This window comes from Anguilla anguilla, chromosome 6 (genome assembly GCF_013347855.1).
Source record: "Anguilla anguilla isolate fAngAng1 chromosome 6, fAngAng1.pri, whole genome shotgun sequence".
Lineage (NCBI taxonomy): Eukaryota > Metazoa > Chordata > Actinopteri > Anguilliformes > Anguillidae > Anguilla > Anguilla anguilla.
The window spans coordinates 24,029,309-24,052,004 of NC_049206.1; the positions used below are offsets into that span (position 1 = coordinate 24,029,309).

Genomic DNA, 22,696 nt, shown 5'->3' on the forward strand with positions numbered 1-22,696 from the left:
TTGAGAACCAAAAAGTTACAATCCATTTTTTTGGTTTAAGTATTCGTGCAAATGGGGGCAAAATCTGATAAATGCTTATTGCTAATAACTGCACTTATTTTACACTGATCGACTTAATGGAAATTCCTGTACTTTTCACCTAAAGACATGTCTGAGACTTCTCTAAATATACTGTGTCTGTCTTTAAAACGAACACCCATGTTGGAGGCTGTCATCTTAGGATTGTGACCACACGGGGTGTAATCGAGCACTGAAACTGGGTCTGAGGACACAGCAATGAATGAAACAGAAGCTGAACACCTCCAGTCATAGTGAATTATGGATAGCCCTGAGCGTGTGCTTTGTATCAGATGCTGTAACGTAGGTGCAGAGAATATTAGGCCTAAACACCAACAGTGGGAAACATCCTACGATTTCTTCAGTACATTTTTTAGCCTAGGTAAGACACAATGCAACACATATTTTTACATCTAAAACTAATATTGTATTATTATTATTATTATTATTATTATTACTACTACTACTACTACTACTACTACTACAATTGTTATTAGCAGGTCAAAGGAAAACTATATGCTTATTTAATATGAATCCACCTTCATTTTTATTATAAGCTTTACTACTTTACTCAAAACAATGGGGAAATTTTCTGACAGCAATTTTCTCTACGCCGTCTTGTCTAAGCAGTATCATTGTCAGCGGTGTCATTTATCCAACTGCGTTCTCTCCCTGAGGTATGTACCGTGAATAGCCACACATTAAAAAATAAAATAAAAACCATGAGAGTAAATCTGAGTAAATAATGGCTTCTACTTAAACATTTGAATAAAGTGAAGTTGCACGAATACATTTAGGAAATAGTAAAATTAGATTTGTTCTGAATATTACTTTCAAACTAGCTGTTCTGAGGACCTGGACGTGTTGTTGTTGTTGTTGTTGTTGTTGTTGTTATTATTATTATTATTATTATTATTATTATTGCGGTTATGTCTTATTTTCCCTGGAAAACGCATGGGCCTACCGGTAGTCAGGTCAATTAAAAGTATAGCCTGCGAAGCATCTATAGTGGGGACGGAAGCAGCTAGCCTGTAATAGGATGCACACTGTAATTTATTAAATGAAATGGCTTCAGAGGGAGGAACCCTGCTGTAAGATCCCGACTGTCCTCGGACTGTGATAAATTTTTAAGCGAAGTAAGCCTACCTTTCATTGCGGATGCGTTTACTCTAGTTTAAAATGGATTATCGACGAAAAAAGAAACTGACATTTTTCACTATTGGGCTAATCTTTCTTTTGAGTGGCATCGAATACGGTGAGTATCGTTTAGAAAATGAGTTAATTCCCTTTACCGTGTCGCCGTCGTGGCGCAATTTAAGGCAATGATTTCACCAGTATCTGCATCAGTATCTAGCTTCATCACTTAAGTGATTAATGGCGAACCACTTTGACCTATACGTGTTGAATTTAGTTAGTTGAATAGTTGTTTTACTGTTTTTAGTTATAGTAATGATATTGTTTGCTCTTATAATGTATATGAAATATATGTGGTTTACGTGGAACCATAGGAAATAATATACTGTAGATTGAAAACAGCGCACTAAAGCTTATTTGGATGCGCTGGTGGAAGGTATTACTGCATGTGTTAATATTGAATGAGAATTGGACTAGGTCTTGGCAGCTGCATGGGCAGTGGAAATACAAGGATATATTACGAGTAGCAGGGTCACAGAGTATGAACGGAGCACAACTTGTTAGGAGTAATTATATTAATGGGTATTTTTATCAAATGGGGCACTTACCAGTGAGAGTGTATTTTCAGTGCCAATTTCAAGTTTCTGGACTGTAAAAATTAGACCGGTAAAGGGAGCTGCACTTTATTTCTGCCCTGCTGCAAATTCCATTTTAAACCAGCCAAAACCAATCAAGCTGATTTAAACTGTGTTTTCGAAAATTTTCGCTGGTAGGCCTATATAGTCAGCTAGTCCACCAGTTTGACCACCAGCTAAACCTGCTTTGACAAGTTTTGTAGCTAGAGACCAGCTGTGACCAGCTAAAAGTTTCAAAAACACATCTCAAACCATCTTAAACCTGTTTAGAATCCCAAATGATCCTAGCTGGAATTTTCATCAGGGTGCTGTATCACTTTTGGTCTCTCCCCACTTGTATCACATGAGTTGAAGGCATGCTCTCCCCTCTCAGTTGTCATGAACACTCTAATTTGTATGATCTTATAATCCTAATGGAAATTGAAGTAATTGCAATGTATTGCAAATGCAATGTATTGTCTTTTTTCAAAAGCATATTTTGAAACATATAATCATAATTATAAATAAATAAATAGACTGTATTATGATGAAGCGTTGCAATATATTTTGATGCTATATATGTATGGTCTTGATGGTATATTTTGTTTTAATGCACTCCAGTGTGTTCTATTTCCATTAGAGACTGTCTTTTAATGGCTTAAATAAATGCTTTTGGAACAAGCAGGAGCCATCCCCTATAATTCCCCAATTCTAAAAAAATAGTTAATCAAGACTCACAAATGTGTTTCATGCCTGTTTATTGTATTTATTTTTTCTTTGGTCAGTCAATATCTGTAAACAGCCATCCACATTGTTATTGGATGTTTCATCATAATGGCATTGAAATACAATTAGGCTACTTTGTATTTAGTCTTTCTCAAAATGCTAACAACATCTCTATAGTAAGTGTTGTTACATTATATTTTGAAGCCAAATTAAAAGAAATAAACTGTCTATACATTTTTCATATGTTAGTACCTCTTAACTATTTTATGTTAAAATGCTTAGAATAAGCAATAATTGCAACAGGTACATTTTTCAATTAGATGTACCTCCTGTCATTTTTATGGGATTCTACTTATATGCACTTATTCAAGGAATCAACACTGGACTAATAATTAAACAAATGCCTCTGTTAACACTAACAATCTATTGTAGAGCCAATAATGTCTTTGCAAGTCAGGACTTTGTTGCTGGAGTCTCAATATACAGTGAGGTTTATAATGTTATTTTGCCTTTTCTTTGTCTTGTACTTCACAATTTTAGATTTGCAATCAAACAATTCACATGTGGTTAAAGAGTAGATTCTCAACTTTTATTATTGCTTCCTTTGTGCAGGTATACAAGAGCTTTCAGTATCTAGCCTTGATTCTAGGCCTTTGGTTTACCTGTGGAGTTTGTTATTGGCATTTGTGAACATGAGTTGTACCAAATAAAGTCATTATGAGACTGAGAAATAAGAAACAACAGTCATAGATATGGGACAGACTTTTGGCTTACTGAAACCACCGGTTTGGGACATCATTGATAAGGAAGAGAGCACTGGTGAGCTCAGAAATTGCAAAGGGCCTGGCAGGCAAAGTAAGATATCTACAGTTGATGACCGAAGAATTCTCACCATAATGAATAAAAACCCCAAAACACCCGTCCGACAGATCAGAAACACTCTTCAGGAGGTAGGCGTGTATGTGTCAGTGACTACTGTCTGCAGAAGACTTCACAAACAGAACTACTGAGGCTACACTGCAGGAGGCAAACCCCTAATTAGCTGTAAAAATAGGATGGTCAGGATACAGTTTGCTAAGGAGTACCTCAAAAAGCCTGCAAACGGGAAAAATAGTTTTTTGGACAGATGAGACCAAGGCACTCTTGCATCAAAGTGATGGGCAGACCAAAGCATTGAGGCCAAAATGGACTGCCCAAGATCCAAAGCATGGCCCCTCAATGGCATGTATGGCTCCAACGGCCACTGGATCACTACATTAATGATGGAACTGCTGATAGCAGCAGAATGGACTCTGGTGTGTACAGAAGCGTCTTATCTAATCAAGTTCAAGGAAATGCCTCTGAAAACAATGGATGGTGCTTCGTTTTCTTACTGTAAGATAATGATCACAAACATACTGCTAAAGCAACAAAGGAGTTTTTCAAAGCCAAAAACTGGAAAATTCTTGACTGGCCCGGTCATTCACTCGATCTGAATTCAATTGAACATGCATTAAATTTGCGGAAGAGAAAACCCTAAGGCAACTAGCCCCTGAAACAAGCAGCTGAAGTACAGGCCTGGGAGAGCATCACCAGAGAAAATTCTCAACACCTGGTGATGTCTATGGGTGACAGACTTCAAGCAGTCATTGCATGTGAAGGATATGTGATAAAGTACTGAACATGATTACTTTCATTTACAAAACATTAATATGTTCCAAAAATTATGGTGCCCTGAACTATATATAAAAATTGCTGTAATGTTGAAACCAAAGTGTATGAGAATACCCTTATATAAAAATAAAATTGTTTGATTACAGATCTAAAAGTGTGGAGTACATAGTCAAATTAAGATCTGTGTTAGTTCAGTCACTTGTAGCAGAAATGTTGTTTTGTCTTAATAGTGTGCTGAAGGCAATGGCTTCTCTGTGGCTTAAACATTACTGTAATCATATGAACCAGTGTAATTATTTACTGGTGCATTTAAGGAGATGGTATTGTTCACTTTATTCAGAAAGGGCTGAAGTGGAGAGGTTTATAGACTGAGATGGGATCACATTACAGTGGGTGCCGTATCCAGGAATCAAACCCCAGGACACATGGTGTGGATTCGTGATTGGGTTCAGAGCCAGTCAGCTTGTGGTTTCCCTGTATGTACTTTCTTTTTGTTTGGCATTCACATAATGTTCATGGGGCATATGGTCTGCTTAACACTCAGGAATTATACATTATAGTAAAAGCATTCCAGCTGCAGATTGATCTTTAGTGGGCATTTGTATCAGTTGCAGAGGAGCATACAATACAACACAGTGAAGTTGATTCAGTTTGATTCTATTCTGTATTCCTCTTTTTACCTCTTTATTAAGTCAAGCGAAAACTGCCTCAAATTGGCTTCAGTGACAAATTTGAAACAATTTTTTTGTTTGTTTTTATCCCCGGTTTAATTCTCCTTAATCTCAAATGCCAGGTTGTAATTGTTGGCATGTCCCATGATAATGGGATGGCTGGGGGGGGGGGGGGGGGGGGGTTGGGGTAATGTATAAATAGGGCTGGAATTTCCACAATCACCACGCAAAATTGATATAAATACATTCAAATTAAAGCCCTCAGTCACCGTTTTATTGCAAGTACATTGTGCTGGAGTTCAGAGCCAAAATAAATTATGTTACTGTCCCAATACTTTTGCATTTAGCTTTATTTTTAAATGTAGCATTGCAATAAATAGGCTACCTGTTTGAAATAATTTTTATTTGACTTTGTCCTGCTGCCAGGTCCATTGGTAGTTGCTTTCCTAAGCCCTGGGAAGTCATTAAAATGATAAATTTAATGTTTCAGTATGGTCACATTATCAGAAAGCACAAGAGTCCAAATATTAGGGGCTTACCACCACTTTAAATTTCAGCAGAATTAAATGAGCTACTTTAGTGAATAAAAATCTTCTTGCGTGTTTGTCCACATTTCTCTTCCCGGCGTCCGCTCTCATTTTAGTTGATCTGGCAATGTTTTATTTGCTGGTTAGGATTGCTTCCCCTTTTCTCTTTTTCATTAGCCGCAAAGATGAGTCTTTAAAGGTGAAAAAAAAAAAAAAAAAAAAAAAACATACCCTTTCCAGTGTTGCCACGATATAGCGATCTACAACCTGAAAACAAAATAAAAATGACATACTGTAGCTTTGTCAGGGTTTTGGTTGTGTAGGACCCAAGCGCAGAGCAAGAACACAGGAGCCAAAAGGATATTTCAAACAAAGACTTTACTTAACACAAACCAAGAACAGACAAAAGGCCACGAGGGGCAATTCCAAAAGAAAACCCAAAATCCAGAAAACACGTAACGGAACTCAAAACACTCGAAGCACGCATAGAACTTGGAACACCAAAAAACTCAGAAAACGCCAGAAACTCTAAAACATGGGTAGCAGACACAGAAACAGTAGGATTCAGTACTGAGTAACAGAGACGCAAGACTTTTATACACAGGGACACACTTGGAGACAGTCACAGACAACGAGCAGGCGGGTGCGGAATGAAACAAGACAACGAGCAGACGCGTGTGGAATGTGATAACATAATTAACCCATTGCCACAACAATTAACAATAACCAGACACGAAACGCAGGCAGACCAACTAAGGGGCGCGATACAGGCTAAAAACTATGGGGAGGCGGTAACAGAGGAGGCACAGCCCTGACAAGATTACATTATGAGAGTTCAAATATCGCTGGGGTAGCCCTGATGTTGAAGTTAGTTTCCTCTTGACAATAATATTTAGGGATATATCTGCAGATGGGATCCAGAGTGGCACCAGTCGGTAATGCATACTGAGCAGATAATGGTAATAATATCAGACCTACTGCAAGATGACCGTATCACTACCTGAGTGATACACAGCGACTGGAAAACAATTTAAAAAAAACTTACGTACCTGGAACAAGATATTATTTAATTGATTTATTTTATTCCATTATGTTTATTTTACAAGGCTATTGCACATGAAAAAAACACGCTGATGTGTTTAAGAGTGCTAGATTTAGCTATCTTTTCACCTGTAGTCCTTAATTAGGTAAAAAAAAATGTTTAAATTAAGTTGCATATAACAGCAGCACAACATTAGGAGCAGCAGCACACAACAGACAAGAATATTGCTGTTGGGGATAGATTCAATTACATTTCACAGAAAATCAATGATGTAGCACCAACATCCAGTAGCTGCAACATATCAGAAATTCATAATGTAACAAAAAAACTGATAAAACACAGCATCTGTCTTCTAGATTGAAGGGCTGCAGAGCTGACTGAATCATATGTTAAGTTTACCTTTGAGAAAAATGATAGCTTGTACTATTTCTCATTTCAAGGGAAAACAGATTCCAGAAATGTGATGCTTCTCACAGAAAAGGCCGTTTTGACAAAGAGCTTTGTTGTTACACAGTATGTTAGTCTCCTCTTGCAGTTGACGGTGTTGTAGCTGGAGGGACGTTTCTGTTTAAGAAGTACTGTGAGCAGCCTAAAGGTCAGACCAAGACGAATTTTGAAAACAATACAGAAGTCTGCTCATTTCATCAAACACTCCCAGCTCAGGGGATTGTGCTTCCTGCAGCGATGCTGCCTGTTGGGATTTCTGTCTAGGATGTTCGCTGTTTGAAATGGCCTCCCAGGCATACTGGTAAAAAATATGGCAGCACTTACTGCTGTAGCAATAAGCTACTGAGAGTTCTGCAAATAAAGCAAAGCACCCAATATACTGTGCTGTATGTATTCAGCCAGACTGCCAGATTGAAAAAGCACCTCTGACTGTAATGTTTATGGTTCTATTGTGGGAAACCTGCTGAGGCCCCTGCAGTAACTGGACATGCATTTGAATCTATTAGCAGCATTAATTGATGTTTCCCAGTCACGGACTGACTTCTATACCACATAAGAATGCATGTGTAAAATGCATAAGATAAGCATGCATGTTCCTTGATATTTATTGGATTTATTTAGTGCACATTATTGTAAATGTGCCAGATTTAGTCAATAGATTGATTTTTACAGTAGTCCCTGTGCAAATATATTGCTGAACTTAATTTGTTCAGTTACTGAGTACCGTACTGAAAATATTTTATCATTTATAAAACATTCAGTTAGCATGATTAAAACGTCAGCTAAGGCTAGGTTCAGAAGATTAAGTGTATTGATACATATTGTGAAACAGGGAGTTTCCGGTTGTGGCTTCATTTGTTAACCAGCACGGGCTTTATTTGATCTCAGGAATTCACAATTTGTGACGGTTAGGAGTGAGTCATTCTTGTCAGACCTCGGTTGAATCGATATTTGAAAACTTTACTGGTAAAAATTGAATGCGCTTTTTGAATAATATGAACCATAGTGTGGTCCTCATACCTGTATTAAGACCGTGTCTGTTTCTCTCCTTCAGCTGTGATCTTGCCCACGATATGGGGATACCTGCAGGTACTGCATGCAGCGCCGTTCTTCCTCGGCCTTGGCTTGTCGGCGTTCAGCCTAAGCGGTCTGCTCTCGGGGCCGCTGTTTGGGCACTGGTCCGACCGGACGCGCACCACGAAGAGCGTCGTCCTCTTTTCCAACGTCTTTGAGATTGTTGGTAAGCGGAATCAGGAGACCTGCAGTCGCTATAATTGGACACAAATGGACAATAGCTGTTTTGTTGAATTGAAAGTGCTGGAAATGTTCACCTGTGCTGGGTAGAATCTCCTACTGTTTGATATTTTCTTTTCATCCTTCTTTCCTTTGTATCTTATTCAAAATGCAATCTGGTTTAAATATGACAGTACACAGCTTCTGTTCATCTTGAGAAGTAATGGTGTTTTGCATGATAATGTATTTAATCATTTGTTAAAGTGTTTGTTAGCAATTTCCCCAGTAAGGTACGTCTGCTTTCAGACAGTTAATGAACTTGCTTAACACACTTTCTTATTCAGTGCAAATGAAATAGTTTAAAGGTTAAAATATTAAACTGAAAATTTGCTGAAGCAGCTGAAGCTAATGATCCTTCCAAAAGCTACAGTAGTAATAGCCCATTTGAGAAACCATCTAGTCATGACAGATTTGAACCACTGTGCTGTACTACTACACACATAAATTCGGCCTAAACTATACATAAATGTGAATGTACAAATATTATTTTTTTACAGACTGCTGATTTCTCCCCTCTGAATACATTTGAAGTGCTTTCACTGTACTGGTAGATAATACTCAGGCTAATAAGACAGGGAATGCACCCTATCCCAATGTCTCTTTCTTTCTTCCCAGGCAACTTCATGTATTTCATTGGCTACTCCAAGTGGCTTTTGCTGTCCAGTCGGTTGGTCGCTGGTGAGATTATCTTGTTTACCCTTTCATCTCACAATTTTAATGGCAGCTTTGTGTTTAAATTATTTGCAAACAGCCTCATCACTGTGAAACACACATATTGTGCTAACATGTGAAATTTAATTAAATAAAAGCTGCACATTCGTTGTTGTTAGCATTTATATCTAAACAGTGCAACGCACAGCTACCATATGCCAGTGAACGGACTTCACTGAGTATTGGGTTGTCTGTTTATAATTTAGGCGTTGGGGCAGGAGCCGCCTCCTCTATTTTTGGGTTCATCACCCAGAGCACGGCCCCAGAAGACCGTGCCAACGTCTTCGCAGCCGTTATGGCGTGCCGACAGGTCGGACTCCTGATTGGTCAGTTTTCTTAAGCGTCAGGCGTTGGGGTTGGAGTATACTGTAAGTGAAGTGTATATTTGGCCTTCCTTAGTTCTGTCCTCTATATGTCCCTCTGTGCTTCTCTCTCACACAGGTCCAGCATTCAACATCTTCCTTAGACTGTGTGATTTCCACCTGGGGCCATTTCTAGTGGACAAATACACTTCACCTGGGGTGAGACTAATCAGTGTCCTGCTCTTACATCAAGGAAAAGTTAATGATTGTTCATTTAAAAAAAAAAAAAAGGTTTTCTCACAATGATATGAACTGGGTTGTCTCATTCTGTGTAGCTTATGCTGTAGCTTATAGCCTTGAAGAGCACATCTTAAAACAATGAAAGCACATATTGTAATTCAACATGTGAAATGAAATGTGTGATATGTAAAAAACAGTAAATGCTTGAAAGCAACACCCAGATAAATGGTGTTTCCAAAGCACATTTTTAAGTGTTTGGGTGTCAAACGTGACGCTTTAGACATAGACTGCGGTTCACTTGCTGCTGTACTTTTGACCGTGCCTGTTTTCCCCAGCTCTTCATGTGCATGATGTGGGCCCTGCTCCAACTGGTGGTGCTACTCATGTACTGGGACCTCCCTCCTGAGGCTGAAGACAAGGAGAAGGAGGTGGAGGCAGAGGAGGAGGAGGAGGAGGTGGAGGGAGTAGAGGAGGATAAGCCCTTGATGGGCCCCGAGGAACCTCTGGAGACATACAGTGCCGTCACCCCCGAACAATTAGAGGCCCTCATCATCCCCAATGGGAACGCAGCTCACGGTTCTCCACCTCCCAGCATAACAGATGCAGACCCCTTCCAGAACTTCAGTGTTCGCAATGGTAAGTGTATCTCATATACTTCTAGGGCCTCTGTTCCACGTACATAAAGAGGTCTCTGAAAGTGTCAGAAATGTACAATAAGCAATAAACAAATACTAACCAAATTAAATTGGATTGCTTTGTAGGCTTGTAAGGCTTACACAAGAGGACCTCCCTTTCCTCTCTCTGTCTCCCTCTTTCCCTCTCTTTCCGTCTCTCTCTCTCTTTTTTCTCTCTCTCTGTCTCCCTCCCTCCCTCTCTCCCTCTCTCCCTCACTCCCTCACTCCCTCACTCCCTCTCTCTCTCACTCTAGAGTTCTTGAGGGAGGAGGTGGTGATTCTGCTCACAGCCCAGTTCATCACTCTCTTCAATCAGACTGCACTAGAGGTAAGCACTGCATATAACAGGACACACTCAATGTTGAAGAGACCTGTTGCCCCAAAAATGTTAAATAAAAAATAAATAACATTGTCAATGTCCACAGCTCAGATGAGAGCAAATTAGCATCTGAGAATCAGTAGTTTGCGTTTCCCTTTTTTTAAATATTCACAAAAAGTGACTCCACAAATATGCACACTAATCAGTGCAGTTTCCCCTCTGTACGTGACCCAGACAATGGTGACCCCTCTGACCCAGAAGTACTTTAACTTCCGGGAGCTGGAGAACAGCGTGATGTACTTCCTGTGTGGGGTGGAGGTGATCGCCGGCTTCTTCTTCGTGCGCTGGCTGAGCCAGAAGGTGGCGGATCGCGTGGTCCTGGTCGTGGGCCTGATCATCTGCAACGTCTCCTGTGCCTGGTGCCTCATCTTCCTCGCCAAACCCCGGGGTGAGTTCTGCTGGTCCAGGGACCTGCCCACATAGACCGATGTGCGTATGAACATACACTTATGAATATGCATATACATGGACTGTGTTCTTGTATGTTTAACGTAAGATCATAGCAGAATCGAAAATAATTACTGCACATGTTTTCGTGATTTTGTTGTGAGATATCTGGTCGTAGTTTGTGTATAAAGATGTCGGAGCATTATTGCTGTTGTGCATCATAATGGTTTTCATGCATCAGAATTTGTCAGCCGTCGAGTGATGTGTTGTAAGACAAAGCAACACTGTATTATTAAGAGTGAGCAACTACACACTTCCCATTTGACAAGTTACACAGGAGTTTTACTCAGGTCGGAATACATCTCAAATGCATTTAGCCCCCATACAATTAAATGCATTAAAGTATCAATCATATAGCCTCCAAGTCAGAATACCTTCCATGAACAGGTCAACCATTATCTTATTATGCCACGTGGATAGGGAAAGAGGGACAGATTTGAACAGACCCATCAGAAGTACTATGGATGCATGGATGGTCAATATGAAATGGAGTCAATGTGCCTCCATCATAGTGATATTCCTTTGACAGTCTTTTCTGTAGTATTCCCTCTACCTCTTCCTGCCTTTTCCTACTGCCCCAATCTTCTCGCTTTTAGGCAGTTTCACATGGCAGTTAACGGAGTTCATCATCGGGGTGTTCCTGCAGCTTCTGGGGCTCCCATTCGTTGCTGTGTCCCAGGTGTCCCTGTTCTCTAAAGTGACTGCAGTGAAGACACAAGGTGAGAAGCACTGCCCCCTGTGGTGGGAGGATAATATTACAGTGTGCAGCCAATTTACAGTTGCAGTCTAGGGGGGCTTTCTCACCTATGTCTTGATTCACATGCAAGTTTGATTCATGGCTAAAGGTATACATTTACGGTGGAACTCAGTATGTATGTGTGTTTATGTGTATGAATGTGTTTGTGTATGTGTGTGTGTGTGTGTGTGTGTGTGTGTAGGGTTCAGCCAGGGAGTGAGGTGGTCAGTAGGGGGTTTGGGCACCATTCTGGGTCCCCTCTGGGCAGGCGGACTGACAGAGCACCTGTATGTGATGCTGGGAATGATGTTGGCTCTCCTCGTACTGCTAACTGTGAGTACACACTGTGTGTGTGTATGTGTGTGTGCGTGCGTGCGTGCGTGCGTGCGTGTGTGTGTGTGTGTGTGTGTGTATATGTAGGGTTCAGCCAGGGTGTGAGGAGATCAGTAGGGGGTCTGGCCACCATTCTGGGCCCCCTATGTGCAGGCGGACTGACAGAGCACCTGTATGTGATGCTGGGAATGATGCTGGCTCTACTCGTCCTACTAACTGTGAGTACACACTGTGTGTGTGCGTGTGCGTGTACTCACAATTATGTTGGCTCTACTTCTCCTCCTGACTGTGAGTACACACTGTGTGTGTATGTGCTTATGTGTGTGTGTGTGTGGGTCCATTTTTTTAAATGGAGGATGTACTACATAATGGGAGAAGTTTTAAAATATTCAAATAAATTCATTTTCATAGTCCTGTGAGTTCATTCCTCGCTTCGCAATGACAACATCGACATTTCTCCCTCAGATTATGGTGATGTTTTCCTACAATCGCCTAGTAGAACCCTGTGTCGTGCAACATGCTGACAGCCTGGAAGACTGTATGTAGAGCTGAAAGGTAGTTCTCCTAGAAATTTGAGCTATTACAGGTAAGGGATGGATATTTATGACACATAACTCGAGTGGGTTACTTTTCTCCTTGAACCCAAATTCACTTTAATGTATTTCCCGGAATGTGTCATTTGCGGCCCCCGTTGTGGCCCCTAGAATTGGTCTGAGCACCGGGTTTGAATATAGGTAGGATACAGAATCATATCCAGCATACATTTTGTAGAATACTGAAACATGTCCAAACATAATAATCCAGAATCGGTTCTTTGACAACTGTTTTCCCATGACAGACCCTTCAATTCTTCTCTGACATTCTCAGACAAATGTACATTTATGTGCTGCTGTGAACTGCCTGGACATGACATGTAAACAAATACAGACCATTCAGAGAGCAACCTGCAATCTTCGTAACAAAAATGTGATTTCTCTCTCTGTAGGAGCGTGAAGCTGCTGCCCTGTTCCCCTGGCAATCTCTTTGATTTCAGACTGATAGCAGGGGGTGGGGGTGGACTAAACGACTGCGGACACAGTAGAAAAAGAAGCACATTTCAATGCGACACACCAGCGTGACAGTTCTTAGTACTGTCTGACCTCTCGGCTTTTTCTAGCTGAGAGCCATTACCACTGACCAGATACTACAGCAAGTAGTTTCCTGTTTTTTTTCCTGTGGAAAATGGACTTTAATCAGAAAATATGTTTATGTAATACGCTTTGCATTTAAATTCATCTGCCTCAGTATACCTAACAGCACCATATGGTTTTCTCTACCTGGTTTCCCAAGATGCACTCTGCTAATTGTCCTCTCGGCGATTCTGTAGTCACTGCATTTGAATTAGCGGGCACAAATTAAGCGCTCTACTCTTAAAACTCAATAATTAGTGGTCTGCTAACAAGATAGGTAATGAGTCTATTTATTTACATCCTGCACTTAAAAAGAAAATTGATCATGTGTCAGAGTGACATAGAACCTATGAAACAGTGTCTAAAAATGTACACATTTGCCGAGATAAATTAGCATTTTAACCATTAGCTACACTGCTAAGAACACTACTAAAAGCCTTCAATGATCACGGAATCATTAAAATGCAAAACAGGCTAAAATAAGAGGCAGGACTACACTCACATACACAGTTAACCCTGCTACAGTACCAATAGGCTGCGCTCCTTTGCTTTAAGCATAATCGTTTGTGGTTGTTAATCTCACACATTTGAAAGTTCATTGTTTTCTTTATGGAATTTCCTTTAAGAACTTTGGATTATAAAGGTAGTCTCCATGTTCTGCTGCTCCACCAATTTTATGACTGATAATCAGAAATGGTCTTGCACATGTGAAAGAGAAAGTTGCAATTAAAGTGTTGTATCAGGCTTTTGGTACTACTGAAACAAGACCAGGTCAAAACCTAGTATATGGCTGGACCTAAACACACGTGATCCAGCTGACCAATGGTGTAACTGCATAACTCGGCCAACCAATGGTGTAACTTCATAACTTGGCCGACCAATGGTGTAACTTCATCACTCACTCAGTCGCAGACATTCGCGCTAAAGGGCTGGCCCCGCTGTTGCGGTCCAGCCAAAAATAGGCTTATTATAATTTTTATAAATACAAAAAAATGACATCTATAGGGTACATCTGCAGTATAATTTTTAAGTCTCCCTGACTCAAAGCATACACACAACCCTGTGGTTCTTCATTAAAGCAGAGGACACAAATGATCTCTTCAGATACACCACCGGGTGAACAGAATCGCACCAGTTAACCTAGCAGTGACTGCTGTCAATTGACATTACATGAGCACTTTCAAATTTAGTTAAAGTAATTGAGTTTCAGAAATTGAAAGTAATTAGAATGACAGATCAGGCTGATGTAGATTAGATTAGTTGTTTCATCAGCACTGTGTGGGTTCAGGATGAACATGCCATTGAGAAAAACAGCTTGAGTGTCTATGTGCACGTCTCAGAAGCACCTTAGAATTATAGGGGTCTATTTGCCATGAAGACAGTCAGTTCTGAGATAGTGAGCTTTAAAGTTTTTGTTATCTCATTGGCTTTATCACTTAGAACTCTCTAAAAACTGTAATTACGTCCAGATTTTTGACTTTACATTTATTAACACCACACACATACGAAGAATGGTGAATACAGCATTTATTTGTATATAACTCTTTTTTAATGAAAATGTCACTTAGAACCCTGTAATTCGTCACTGGTCAATTTTGCGTCCTGGTCAATTTTATTTGAACTCCCCAGGCAATGGGGGCAAAGGTCTCTATGGCTTAATAATTTGTGATATTGGCCTTTTATCTGGACTTCTTTGTGTCCAAATTCACACGCTGGGGATAAGAGGCTTTTGCATTTCAATGCTGCAAACTGGCCACTGGAGGGGGTTTGCACAAAGAGAGTTGCAGCAACGGGGCCATGATCTGCAATCTCTGATTGTGCTAATTGGGTAGGAGAAGCCTTAATTATCCAACTGAGCAATTTAGAGCTCATATTTCCTGCACATCGTATATGGGCACGAAGTCATTCTGACAGATAAGCTAAAGACTATTTGAACCTTCGTTTTGGTGCAGTGCCCAGTACAGAGTTCAAGCATCTGCTGAAATATCTATGTGGCCCCTCATAGATGTACTATTGGTCATTTGATCAATGAAAAAATGAAATGATTGATTATTCAGTTGTATCATAAATTGTTCGAGCCTACACAGGCACTGTGTGAGTATATAGCTATGAATATTTCAAGATAACTACTTTGGTTCCTCATGCAGAGTATGTCATATATGGGCATGGGATATTTTTCTCATGTGCTCTATTTTCTAGAAGAATCTGGCCCCCAGGAAAAAAAGAATTGGCTGAAGAATGCTGGCACATACAGTATTCCTTTGAAATGGAATCGGAATATCCTGCTGTACTATATGGGAAATGATTTAGCCACAATGATGACCAGATGTCATTGTGAAAGTTTTTGAAACGTTTAGGAATCCCAGACATGTGGGCTGTACCGTGTGAAAATGGAAGTTTGAAGAGATAAGCCTTTTAAAAAAAAAATTATTTCCAGTACACTCAGAATAACGTCAACCAGTGAGCATCAAAATGTATGGAGATGTTAACATTTCTGCATGTACATGTTTTTTTTTTTCAAGCCATCAAACATATTTTGTCCAGACTGGTGTATCTTTATAAATATGGTACATAAATATGCCATCGCTTCCATGATCCTTATACTCCACATGGTGTGTTGTAGAAATAAACTTTACAAGTGGTGAATTACTTCATATCAGGGGAATGCATTGATGAAAATAAAATCATTACTATTTCTTTGTAAACAACATTTTTTGGACCAAATTTTCATTTGTTTGCATAAGTAATGCCTCTGTATTCATTCACAGTGACAGAACAATCCAGATGGCGCAAACAAGGTTTAACCTGCGAATGAACATGAACTGTGTGTGAACTAGTTTTGTCATATTTTTAGATGTTTTTTTATTTTTATTTTATTTTATTTTTCAGCATTTAAATGTTCTGTGTATCCTCTATTAAAATATTTGAATCAGGTCTGACATGTAGGACACTGGATGTGACATTAAAGCTGTGCTTAAAAAGTCATGGGAGTGAACTCTTTGAATAACGGAAGTGTATCTGCAAACTAGATATGTACCTGCTGAGCACAAGGGGGCAGCATTTCACAGGCATGTCACAATCCTTCTTCCTCAGTGGTTTCCACTCCTGGTCCTGAGGAACCACAGTCCAGACTGCTACAGAGCTGCATTTCAACAAATCTGAGTGCATGTAGAAATTTAGCACTTTCACATATTCCCTCCTCCATTTTAGGGCATCATAATGTTTGGGAGATGAAAATGAAAATGTAAATGAAAATAGTCATGTTTAGTACTTTGTTGCATATCCTTTGCATGCAATGACTGCTCGAAGTCTCTGGCCCAAAGACATCACCAGGCATTGAGCATCGTATCTGTTGATGCTCTGTCAGGCCAGTATTGCTGTTATCTACAGCTTGTTTCAGGGGCTGAAGTTTTCCCTTCCGCATATGAAATGCATGTTCAATTGGATTCAGATTGTGTGAAGGATTTGGCCTGTCTGGAATTTTGCAGTTTTCAGCTTTAGCAGTATGTTTGGGATCATTGTCTTGCTGTAGAATAAAGCTCCATCCAATGTGTTTTGAGGCATTTGTTTGACCTTGAGCTGATAAGTACACTTAATATTTAATTCTGCTGCTCCTATCAACATTTCTATTACAGCATGAATGAAGTCAAGTGAGCCAGTACCTGTGGCAGCCATACATGCCCAAACCATAACACCCCCACCACCATGTTTCATAGATAGGGGGGTGCTTTGGATCTTGGGCAGTTCCTTTTGGCCTCCACACTTTGCTCTTGCCATCACTATGATGCAAGTCTTGGTCTCATTTGTCCACAAGACCTTTTTCTAGAACTCTAGGTAGTTCTTAGCAAGCTGTCACCTGGCTGTCATGTTTTTGCAGCTAACTAGTGGTTAGCATCTTGCTGTGTAGCCTCTGTAGTTCTGTTTGTGAAGTTTTCCGCGGACAGTAGTCACAGACACATCCATACCTGCCTCCTGAAGTCTGTTTCTGATCTGTCGGACAGCTGTTTGGGGTTTTTTCCTCATTACAGTGAGAATTATTTGGTCGCCTACAGCTTACCACACCATTTGCGATTACTGAGCTCACCAATGCTCTCTTTCTTTTTAATGATGTTCACTTTGCTCTTGTGTTTTTCAGTCTTACTATCTGAAGAGAATTTGGTGATTCAAACTTTATGTCACATCAAATAACAAAAATTGCCTCATGGAAGAAGACATTTAAATTAATGTTTAAAACAGCTGATGAAAACGGAAAGGATATGATAAAAGTGATATGTTTATACTTGGTTGTCATGTTAATTTTACAAAATGTACAAGTTCTTATTTGCAAAAATAAGAACTTGTACAAAATATTTGCAACTTAAAATCTATATTGAATGTAATGTTGGTACTGTACATACATACACATAAACATACATACATACATGTTTGAAGTATTTGATGTATTTTCAAATACATTCACACATGACATACTTTGTATTTGATTTATTTAAATTATTTTAATGGAAAACCAAATACTTTCCCAAATAGTATTTAAAAATACATTCCTGTAAATAAATACTGTCCTGGGAAACCAAATATTTTTTCCAATAGTATTTAGGGCCTTTTAAAAATACTTTTAGAAATACAAATACAATTTTAAAATATTTAGAAATTTTTCAGTGATAGATAGCAGAAATCACCAAGCCAGCAACAATGTAGGCTTCATGTGAAAAGGGCTGTTCCAGAGTTCTTTGTACAATCTTTGTGAGCGGCTCTCGATGCGATGTCAGCGAGCTATAATACTGAGGGCACTCCAGGGGAACTACTAGGGGCTAAGGGTTGAATTTGGATTATGGGCAAGGGTAGTCTTCGTTGGATATTTTAAACAACCCATGCGCTGCCTCTAATAGACATTCGCCTAAATGCCCATACATGTCTTTGCATGGGGGGGATGGCAAGCTCAGACGTCTTGATAAGCTACTTGCCAGTTTATTTTTACCCATGCAATCTTTTTAAGGTTAATGGCCTTTTACTCTATTTCCTCTTTTTTTCTGTTGTCAACAGCATTCAACACCAGTTCCGTCTTTTACATTTTGTAAAGTTAGGCACTGATTATATAGAATTCAGCCGTGCATATTCACTACCAATTGACAGTAGAAATTGGTACGATTGGACTGGGGCTATCAGCAGTCACTTGATACATTCTCATCAAAATACTGTCCTCTAATTAGACAAAATGCTCAACTTTCAGAGCTGATAGGTTCCTGCATATCCTGTGCTTTTGAAGTTTTTCAACAGTTTGGTGCAATTGTGCATGTTGCACCACTGACCTTATGTTGTGAAAGTATTTTAAATTCCATTAAATCGAACACTATGTATTTGAAAATGTAGTATTTTAAATGTTTTAAGATATATTTGAAAGTAATTGCAAATATATGCAAATACTCCTTAAATGTATTTTCAAATACATGTTGTAATTTAAATCCTCAGTATTTGTAAATGCTGTATTTCAAATAATTAAAAAAGTATTTAAAAGTAATTAAAATACTTGAAATATGTATTTGACCTAGGTCTGATACATACAATTCTTAATTATCCCAAAGGGTCAATTTTCCTAGCAGCATATAACATTCACATTCACAAACAGATATTAATATCAAGAAAATACAATAATTCACACTACACACTGGAATAAATAAATGAATACAGATAAAGCTTAGAAATATCTGGGCCTATTAAATAAATATTGAATCTTATAAACCTATCCAGACATATTTGCCCCATTAATGTACTGTATGCTTGTGGGTCAAATAAAGTTTAGCCAAATAAGTACAGTAGTATAATTTATTCTACAACGTAAAATAATACAAAATCTTATTTATGTGCACAATTTTCTAAACAACAACAACAACAATAATAACAATAATACTACTACTAATAATAACAACAACAATAATAAAAATGAATACAATAATAGTAATTGTATGCATGATGTGCTTCTCATACACCCAAAACACTGGATTCAGACAATTGTTACATATAGTGTAGTCATTTATAAACATTTTTGATGTAACATAGCTGAGATGCTGATTATTTCTATTATAAATGGTTGCCTTTTGACACTTTGATGTGACACATGGACTTTGGATGACCACATTCTATTCAGACGATAAGATGAAAAAACACAGGGCCAAGTTACTTGAAATAATTTAGGAAAGATTGGGTAGCACTATTTTGGAATACAACTTGTTTAATTTGTGTGAGCTAAGATAGACAATATTGTTTCTTGTTATTTGGCCTAATTTTTATATCAGTACATTTTATGGCAGGTCTAGATTTAGTAAATTTTAATTGCTGATTTATGGACAGGGCCTTATGAGTGTGATTTATTTTTTGTGTATTGAAAATGTGATTTTCTTCAGATTGTGTAGTACAGAGCCAAATCAAGGATAATATGGCTTTGTCCCAAAACATTATGGAGCTCACTATTTATTTATTTATTTATTTTGATTTGTAAATTTATACTTGATTGCTAACTAATTTAAATAAAATATTTAGCATTATATTTAATGTGAAGTGTCAGCATTTTAAATAATAATAACACAGTTTCTGTTATGTGGAAAAATATGTCTGGGTCATGAAGTCTGCTAATATTTATATGGATATTTTGATTACATATAAGATGCAAAGGAGAAATTATTATTACATTATTAACTCAAATTGCACTGTCCACATTGTAAATGGACCTTTTTGTATAAAAGGCAGTGTGATTAGTTTACAGTGTCACCTACAAGCAAAGCAAAGCATCTTTACATAGCTACTGTTAGCCAGCTAAATCATGATGGGCAAATTTCCAATGATCTGTCATTGGTAACATGTGACATTAAGCAAACGACTGTGGGTTTCAAGTCGAACGGCACTGAGTGCACATAAAAAAGGCCTTTGGCAAGTCAATTGTGGTCTGGATTGCTTCAAATGGCTGGCCAACTAATATGGTCAAAGACAGTGGTCCTACAACCAGCAATAATTTCTAAGGAATATTTATATTGACATTTAATTTATACATGTAAATATTCCTGATTAATTCATCAAATGGAAAAGAAAAGAACAACAAACTAATTGTTTGGCAGTCAAAATACATTTACATGATATTTACAATATATTAATATAATAGTAGAAATAACAGCAACACACTATTCTTATTTTTCAACCAATCACAATTACGATAGATAATATATATATAATAGATAACATATAAGCAAATAAACATTTTGGCTATAGTGAAGTGTTTACATACAGTATGTATGCGTTTTTCTAATGAAGTAAAAAATGGTATAATTAATTGTTGCAAATTGTGAAATTGTTTTAATAAATCGTACTGGCAGTGTGGTATTAAACAACTTTGAAGATGTAGGGTGATTTTGAGGACGTGCAGGCAGCCAGGAAACCCAAGGGCAAGCACTGGCGTAGATCAAAAAGAGGCCTGTCTAAATCAGTTTCGATGTTTCAAGGACGCTGTCAAACTCTGATGCAATCAAACAGCTTTTCACTATGCATGGACCAAAGATCAAAGCGCAGACTTGCTTACAGTGAACTATGAAATTGTTCAAAGACTATCAAACGATATGCAAAGACTATCAAAACTTTAATTAAAGCTATTGGTCACATTTATGCAGTTGAGATAAATTAATATGATACTCTTACATCACAGACTAAGGTGAAGAGAGAAAGGTGAAATGATGATGTCATACAACCTAATAAGTATGAATGAGTATGACTTTGTAAAAGTGTGTTCAAATGATGTCCCAATATTTCATTACATTACATTACAGGAATTTAGCAGACACACCTATCCAGAGCGACTAACACACTTACATTTTACATAGCGTTTGCATTGCATTCATTTATACAGCTGGATATATACTGAAGAAATGCAGGTTAAGTACCTTGTTCAAGGGTACAATGGCGGTGTCCTACCTGTGACCTTTAGGTTACAAGACCAGTTCCTTACCCATTATACTACACTGCCGTATTTCAGTACTGATGAAAGGTTTTGGGGGGTTCCAACAGTAAACAGTGCAGGGCAAGGCTGCAGAGCTTGAAATCAAGCGAAAGGGGACGCTCTTAATCTACCGATTCCCATAGCTGATCTCTGGGGAAGGAGCTTCAGATGATAAGGGGTGAAACGGGCAATTCTCACGGATGCCGCGTTCGTGATGTCATACACGTAAAGACCAGGGTTATTCGGTGACCTCTGTATGAACTTAGTCTATGCTGGGGGGTGGGGGTGGGGGTCTAGGGGATGCATGATAGGGCTGTATTTGTGTCTGACCCATCCCCCCGGGCGGTCGAAGTCGTCTGTACCACTCCCGCGATTGGACAAAAAAAAAACAGTGGCGGGTGGTAGAGTAATACCGGATCTAGTTTTGGAGGGGTGACCTTTCGATGAACTCAAACCTTTCTTTAGGGGCATTTGGAACGGGATGAAATGTGTAATGTATAGCGAACCCCTCCTTCCCCATAATCCCGAGGATGACCACTGATTGACCGTGTCGAGAAAATGATCGGAGATGGCGAGGAGTTTTTGGAAATGCTTGCGATGTGTATTTGAGAAGACACAGGGACAGAATTTGAGTTCAACACGGGAAGCTGATAAACAACTGTACTGCTACGTTAGCAAATCTGTTAACAGAGCCAAAAATAATAATAAAATAAGTATGATCCCCATGTCTTGTAATCGCCAAGAAAGACTGCGGATATTTTCAATGCATTTGGTTATACGACTTCTTTATGGTGCAGTTTCTTAACAGTATTTTAATGCAATTCAGACGCGATCGCTTAGCTGTTCAGTTTAATGTAGATCTTCCCGATGTACATGAACTCTTTTATGTGCGGTCTTGCTGTGAAGGGGTATCGGATTATAGTTCACTGTAGAGTCTCCTTATGTAAAGAGGGTTTGGTGGGCATGCTGTAAAGACTTTGCTGGGCATGCTGTTAAGATTGCTATAATGGGGTGTTACTAGAGGGGATTTACAGTTGCTGTAAACTACAATAACTGCAACATGGAAATGGGTCTCACTGCTAAGAGGTGATATACTATGGCTAGTATGGACATATATCTGATGCACTGGCTGTTTCAGCCCGGTACTTCGGTGCCACTCAATATAACTGTGACAATAGAAAGAAAGCATGCGCTCTGGTAATGCACCCAATGTGGTACATTTAATATAGGGACAGACAATGGGCCTCATTCATGAAACAAGCATATAATCAGATTTGATTTTTAACTACGCTTATGAGTGTTTCCACAAACTTTTGGCATGCATCTTTTTTTTTCTTATCTGAATTTGTTCTTTTGTAAGATAAAAATGTATATTTGTTTGGAAACGTGTAAAGGCATATGCAGAATATGTTTCGATTTAAAATGCTTTATTATTCATACAAACAATTTTAAGAAGTTACAGACCTCATGTTAACAACACATCTTTATCAATATAATTATTTAGATTAATGTACATTCATATAAAAAATCCTGTTTGTTTTAACTACATTAACTAATCTG

At 38.7% G+C, this 22,696-nt stretch overlaps 1 protein-coding gene across 7 annotated transcripts; it reads left to right on the forward strand.

Annotated features, from left to right (window-relative positions):
* The first annotated feature begins 306 nt into the window (after nt 1–306).
* On the forward strand, nt 307–13,989 carry LOC118230476 (major facilitator superfamily domain-containing protein 8-like). Of its 7 annotated transcripts, none has more exons than XM_035423537.1 (12): nt 307–439; nt 7,926–8,111; nt 8,780–8,842; nt 9,082–9,201; nt 9,317–9,396; nt 9,753–10,053; nt 10,346–10,419; nt 10,645–10,858; nt 11,514–11,636; nt 11,856–11,986; nt 12,452–12,572; nt 12,972–13,989. In XM_035423537.1, exons 1-11 carry the CDS (start codon nt 319–321, stop codon nt 12,530–12,532), a joined length of 1,494 nt encoding a protein of 497 aa, XP_035279428.1. In that variant the 5' UTR covers nt 307–318; the 3' UTR covers nt 12,533–12,572; nt 12,972–13,989. The 7 variants fall into 7 exon arrangements, with proteins under 7 accessions (XP_035279428.1, XP_035279429.1, XP_035279426.1 ...); XM_035423538.1 differs by having other exon boundaries at nt 12,452–12,541; XM_035423535.1 differs by having other exon boundaries at nt 12,452–13,989.
* Nucleotides 13,990–22,696: the final 8,707 nt, after the last annotated feature.

Coding starts and splice junctions, on each gene's coding strand:
- LOC118230476 (XM_035423533.1), top strand. CDS start 319: ATGGATAGCCCTGAGCGTGTGCTTTGTATCAGATGCTGTAACGTAGGT. Junction 9,202..9,316: donor ACAGGTCGGACTCCTGATTG/GTCAGTTTTCTT, acceptor TCTCTCACACAG/GTCCAGCATTCAACATCTTC. Junction 10,054..10,345: donor GAACTTCAGTGTTCGCAATG/GTAAGTGTATCT, acceptor CTCTCACTCTAG/AGTTCTTGAGGGAGGAGGTG.